We start from the raw sequence: 6050 nt of genomic DNA on the forward strand, positions 1-6050 counted from the left end.
TCACAACTGCCACTGCCCATGACATCACAGTTGGGCAATTATGTGCCATTGGCCCTTCAATCACAGTTGCTCGAGTGACCACTGATGACATCACAACTGCCCGAGTGATATCACAGTTGGGCCAGTTGGGCGCTATGTGCTGTGTGCTATCGTGTAACTGTGCACTACCGGCTCTCCAATTATAGTATGAACAGATAAATAGCTGCATATGAGACGTCGTCAGACTGTTAACAATGACGGAAGGGGCGGGACGTCCGCTCTACAGCGGAAACCCTGAAATATCATCCGTCTGTCCCAGAGGCACATCAGTCATCACTCATCAGACTGATACAGTATACTCTGGGTTAGATTAGACTCCATCATGACGTCAGCTTGATTACGACGTCATGATCAGCAGGGGTAGATGCAGCCAGGAATAGGATTGAATATCCCGCCCGTGGAGTCTAGACCTGGTGGTGGTGAAGGTAGTCTTGGTCTTGCTGGAGAAGGCTTCTGAATCTGAAGACCTCGGAGAGCACTGGAGGAGAATGGGGTGGAGGAGGGACGCAGGAACGCACTGAAACCCAGCAGACCACACAGAGAGAAACGGGGCTTTTAGCTATGACAGGTAGACGATGATAGGCTGAATGGGAAGATGTGTCTTACTCTGATTGGCTTAATCTAAGCGTTACCGCCCACAAACAGTGACGCTAGGTAGAAGCGGGAAAAGGGTGATTGATGACTGAGTTTTATGAATGAGTGCCCGTGGCAACTAAAGGGTTTCTCCTAGAAGCAGGAAAAGCGGGGTGATTAAGAAGTGGGTATGACATCTAGAGTGTTTCTCCTAGGAGAGTGAATGAATGAAAAGAGTGAATGAATGACACTACAGGTCTCTCTTAAAGAATTTTCGCTAAGTTTCATTGCACAGAATGCAGTTTTCATATACAGTGCTGTTCCCAGGTGGACTTTCAGTCAAGTCAAGTCAATTTATTTGTAAAGCACATTTAAAAACAACCAGAAACCAGTCAGATCTGTTCTTGCTCAAACAATCGGAAGGAAGTGGACTGTAATCCACAAGGAAAAGAATACCGCAAAGCAAACTGGAAAGCATCATGGGCGTACGAACTACCCGTGCAGATATGTCCGTGTTTCCGCTCTAGACGCTGACTCAGTGAACGCGTATCAGCCGGATCAGATCCAGACATGTCAGTGTTTCTACTCTAGACGATGAGTCAGTGAACGCATATCAGCTGGATCAGATGCAGTGTATTCTAACATTTGCATCAAACTGCACGCCTCACCCCTCCATCCTCTACCAACCAAGTCATTTCACGTGTGGCTTTCAATGCCGTTTTCTTGTGAGTCTTAGTTCTCGCGTCTTTGCCCCGTCCACTAATCACATCTTGTCTGTCTCTCCATCCATCTTTGCCCGCTTGTCTGTGGCTGCTTTTGGAGGCAAAGTCTGCACTAATGGGTGTGTCTAAGTGGGCTCTGTGCTACCAGCCTTTATGGGCTCTCAACCTATTAGTCTGTGCTAAGAGTCCCACTTAGATTGCATCAGTATACTAACACAGCAGTGTTTTTATCTGTCTCTGTCCGTGTGCTGTTGTGTTCTGCTCGGTGGCGGGTGCCCCTGCAGTCGGCTGACCCAGGGAGACGTTGGGCAGTGGGACGACCCTGAGGCCGGCACCGTGGCAGACAACAAGCCAGCGTCGCGTCACTTTTACCCCATTGCCCTGCTGCTCGTTAGCTCCCACTTACTGGTTGTGTGGCTCATTTTAAGTCTTGTTTTTCTGCTTGCAAAATATCAATAAATTGCTGACAATGCCATATATACTCACTCCCTTTTCTGCGTTTACTAATTATTCCATTCTTGAGCGGGATTTGATGGTTTTGTTACATGGGTAATTAGGGGTGAGAGGTTTATTATGTTCCATCGAACTCTACCTTTAGGGTGTTAATAATCCCCATGCACTGGTTGATGATTGGGGAAAATGTAAAGTATTTAGATTTGAAGGCATTAAGTAACATAATCGGCTGTTAAATGTTTACTCTTTCCCTATTGACTATGAATCTTTACAGAGACATATTGAGTTAGTCCTTATTATCTTATGAGAACTCATAAATACGTTCAGAAGAGTATCATGAATACATTATAACAGCGCATTATATGTTCAATGCATCATATCACTAACTATAATCATGTAATGTTGTCATTTGAAGGTAAATTTATTTTGTGTGAAAGCGCTGATATGTTATTTTGATATTTTGAAAAATAAAAAACTCAGAGAAGCGATATATAAAAATTATGTCAGGCCTACCACCACGGAGACCCGGGATAAATTCCCTGTAGCGGTACTTCCGGCTTGGTCAGACGTTCCTACAGACACAATTGGCTGTGTCTGCGGGTGGGAAGCCGGTGGGGTTTGTGTCCTAGTCACTGTCGCCAGTATGATCTTCCCACACGCTACTGTACGTCCTGCTGCTAAAACTCCTCGCTGTCAGTTGAAGAGAAGCAGCTGGCGACTGCATGCGCTAGTCTACAACTCTCGCCTGATAGGCAGAGGAGGTGAAGCAATGGCCGCAGCAGGAGGAATTGGCCAAGTACAATTGGGGAGAGAAAGAAAGGGGGGGATTACAGCATTTCCTGAGGCAGTTAAAAGAACAATGATGGGCTTTTGACATAACTTACCTCAGAGTAGGAGGAAGTTGACTAAAAGTAAGGCTTAAAACCTGTAGTTTTATCCTTTTCAGTTTCACTTTGTTTCAGTTTCAATTTCTCAGAGTCAGAACTGCTAGCTGATCCCGGATAAGCGGTCGATGATGATGATGATGAATTTCTCAGTATTCAAAAGAATAACAATGCACAACTTAGCTCAACACAACTGTTAACACAATGTGTGTGTGTGTGTGTGTGTGTGTGTCTGTGTGTCTGTGTGTCTGTGTGTCTCTCATATAACCTGTACTCTTTTCAATGTCTGTATTTGCTTGGTGAGAATTCTGCTCTCAACTTAACTGCTCAAGTCCCCCTAGAGGTACACGTACCCCTGGTTGGGGATCACTGGTATAAAACATTATATGCTCTGACTATGAGAATTCCGCTTAAGATGCCTGGCTTAAGCTGATTTACTCTACTTGTCTTACACCCAGTGTTTTACGGTACATTTGATGTCAACACAAAAATCATGGGAGTGAGCATGCTTGCTATTACTATCACTATCAATATCATCATGTCTTTCCCCATATTAAAAATAGCCTCAGTCAAGGGAGTTGGCAGCTGACTTTTCTTTTTTCTTTTTTTTGGCTGGAGGACTGTTCAAGCTGTGAGCAGGAGGAATATTGTGTTAATGGAAACGTCCTCAATTTCACAAAACAAGTTGTTACATTCATTGAGGTGGTTCTTGCCAATTTCAAAGAAGAGTTAATGCATACAATGGAAGATGGAAACATCTTACCCTGTGTTCTGCACAGCTGGCAGCTTGTCAGGTTTGCTGCGATGCGTTCTGCTGGCAGAACCAGAAACGGCCCGATCAAATGTTGTTCTGGATCCTAAAGTGTTGCTCTCCGTCCCTAAAACACATTTCCACGGGGAGTCCCAGAACTGCTTTGAGTGTTTAATTTCCCAGAGTACAGTTACTTGTGTAAAAGTAAAAGTAGTAAAAGTACTGATTCAACTTGTTTACTCAAGTAAAAGTACAGGCTCTGAAAATGTGTAGTATAGTATGATAATGTATAGTATAATAGTATAAAAGTAAAAAAGTATTTCTACCAGCTGTTTCTGTGCAAAGCTAACTGAAACTCACGTCATATTAATATCATTTGAAAAATATCCCCTCCAAACGTGTATAAAGACTATACTTTGATTAATAATTTGTGTGATATGTTTTTTCCACAAAAAAGGTGCACATAATGCGTGAAAGCTGGGAGTGCGTGAGATGTGAGAGACAAACGCTACATCGTTTATGTCTGTCATGCATTAAAACTAAAGTAACTAGCCTGTTTTGAAAATGTAAGAACTAGAAAGTACTGATACTTGTGGGAACATGTAAAGGTAAAAAGTTGTCAGAAAAATAAATACTCATTAAAGTACAGATACCTGAAAATCCTACTTAAGTACACTAAGTAATGAAGAATTTATACTTAGTTACTTCCTATCACTGCCAGTGTCGTAGAATGGGTGTCATAGGCCTGGAAACCTAACACTATAGCGTCCCATCCCACATTCTGCTTGAACAGGAAACAACCTTGATGTATGACTGAAGCATTGGTAGCAGCTCATACAGTGTCAAGCCTTTAGACATCTGATATGACGAGCTCCTAAATCTGAATGAATGAGGCATGTGTTGGCTGAGAGATTGATTGCAGTTTATAAGAGAGGGAGGTTTTTGCCAATTTAGCAAATTCTTTAAGTGAACGACATCGAATGTTGGTCACATGATCTTCGCAATTATGATACCCTATAGTGTTCTAAACTTAAACTTGATAAAAGGAGTGCATTTTCCTCTATGAAATACCCTTTTCGCACACAGTTCTCAGATGCAAAAGAAAAGTAATAAATTAAGGAGGTGCAAAATGCAAAAATGCCTGTGAGAAAATCAGCTTGTAGCTGCACTGACAGCAGACTATCACATAAAACATCAACTTCTGTTCTCCTCCATCATTTTTTGTTCTTTACTGCATGCATCCATCTCTTAAACGGGCACTTCACTCACTGTCAAACAAAGCCGATTTATTATCTTGATTTTCTGTAGCATACTAAACCAATTATTCAATGAACTCAAGACCACAATGAATATCAGTTTTATCCATTTTAGAGACAAAACCAAATTCAGATGTTTTATGAGTGAAATGTCCCTTTAAAGGCCTGTGGCCACAATGCAGACATCATTTAAAAAAAAGTCTCATGTTTGCTTTTGTGTTCCCCCCCTCTCTTGTCCCCTCATTCCTCTTCGCCCCTCTTTATTTGATCATCAGAGAAGGCTGTCGGATTGAGAACGTGCAAAAGAATATTAAATGCAGGAAATATGCCTTCAACATGTTGCAGCTGATGGCCTTTCCCAAGTGCTACCGACCACCAGAGGGGACTTACGGGAAGGTTGACTCTTGAGGAAGTAAGACCGAATCTGAAACTGTAAATATTACAGCTTGGAAAACATTAGTCAAGTTGTACATTTGTGTCCTATTATACATGACTGGTGAAGCATACTGTTTTTATATCTGCAATAAAATCTTGCCAGTTTTTGGCTGCTCTGAAATGAATGGGTGGGTGCGGTTAGTGAACCCAAAGCTGGATGTTCCATAATTTGTTACAGTAATGTGAAAGCACTTGAAATGCCTTGGTGATGAGTCACACCCCGACCAATGACAAATTCAACTTTATTCATTTCTTTTCTCTGGATGTGTCTCTTTCACTTGCATTCTTATGGAAACTTCATATTATGGTTTCGTATTCATATTATGGCAGCAATATTAGTTTCAAAAGAGAAAACAGTCATATGAGTGGGAGTGGTGTTTCCTATGCTATTATAAATGTTAATACCAACTCTCCCATTCTGTCTCATGGTTGCACTTGAGCTCCTCTTTTTCCACAATATTTGTATATCTCAAGGTACAGCAGCCCAATGAAACCATCCGATGTATAGCTGGAAATTTGGGTAATAATTGGACCATCTTTTCTATAAATCTCATTATTTATTTTTGTATTTTAAAATGATTTTATATTCTAAGGTTCAATACCTTGGACTTAAACGCATGTTTTTACAGTAAATGGCTTTGCTGTTACACTTTTTTGTTGCGTTGTCTATTTAAAATTCAATAAAAGAATGATTTGTTTGACACTGATATTGGTACATGCGAAATGATTTACATGCTGTAATGTAATTGTGTTCCTAAGTATTCATTTAATTGAAAAACTAAACTACTGCAGTTAAATGTCACATCTTAAAGGAGTCCTATGGGACATTTCAAAGACTTTATTTGTCTTACCCTGCAGCTCTGAATAGTGCTGAAAAAGGAAACCTAGAGGAGCTGATTGAGACAAACCTGTATGAGTATGCTATCAGGATTTCAGC

General features: G+C 41.2%; 1 protein-coding gene across 4 annotated transcripts in view; it reads left to right on the forward strand.

Annotated features, from left to right (window-relative positions):
- The window catches only part of inpp4b (inositol polyphosphate-4-phosphatase type II B), a 175035-nt gene extending 169222 nt beyond the window's left edge, over nt 1-5813 (forward strand). For all 4 annotated transcript variants that reach the window (XM_083655610.1, XM_083655613.1, XM_083655611.1 and 1 more), the window contains one exon: nt 4954-5813. In XM_083655610.1, coding sequence (XP_083511736.1) covers nt 4954-5086 — 133 coding nt within the window. In that variant the 3' untranslated portion in view covers nt 5087-5813. The remainder of the gene's footprint in view (nt 1-4953) is intronic.
- The last annotated feature ends 237 nt before the right edge of the window (nt 5814-6050 follow it).

Source organism: Poromitra crassiceps, assembly GCF_964638095.1.
Source record: "Poromitra crassiceps genome assembly, chromosome: 19".
NCBI lineage: Eukaryota > Metazoa > Chordata > Actinopteri > Beryciformes > Melamphaidae > Poromitra > Poromitra crassiceps.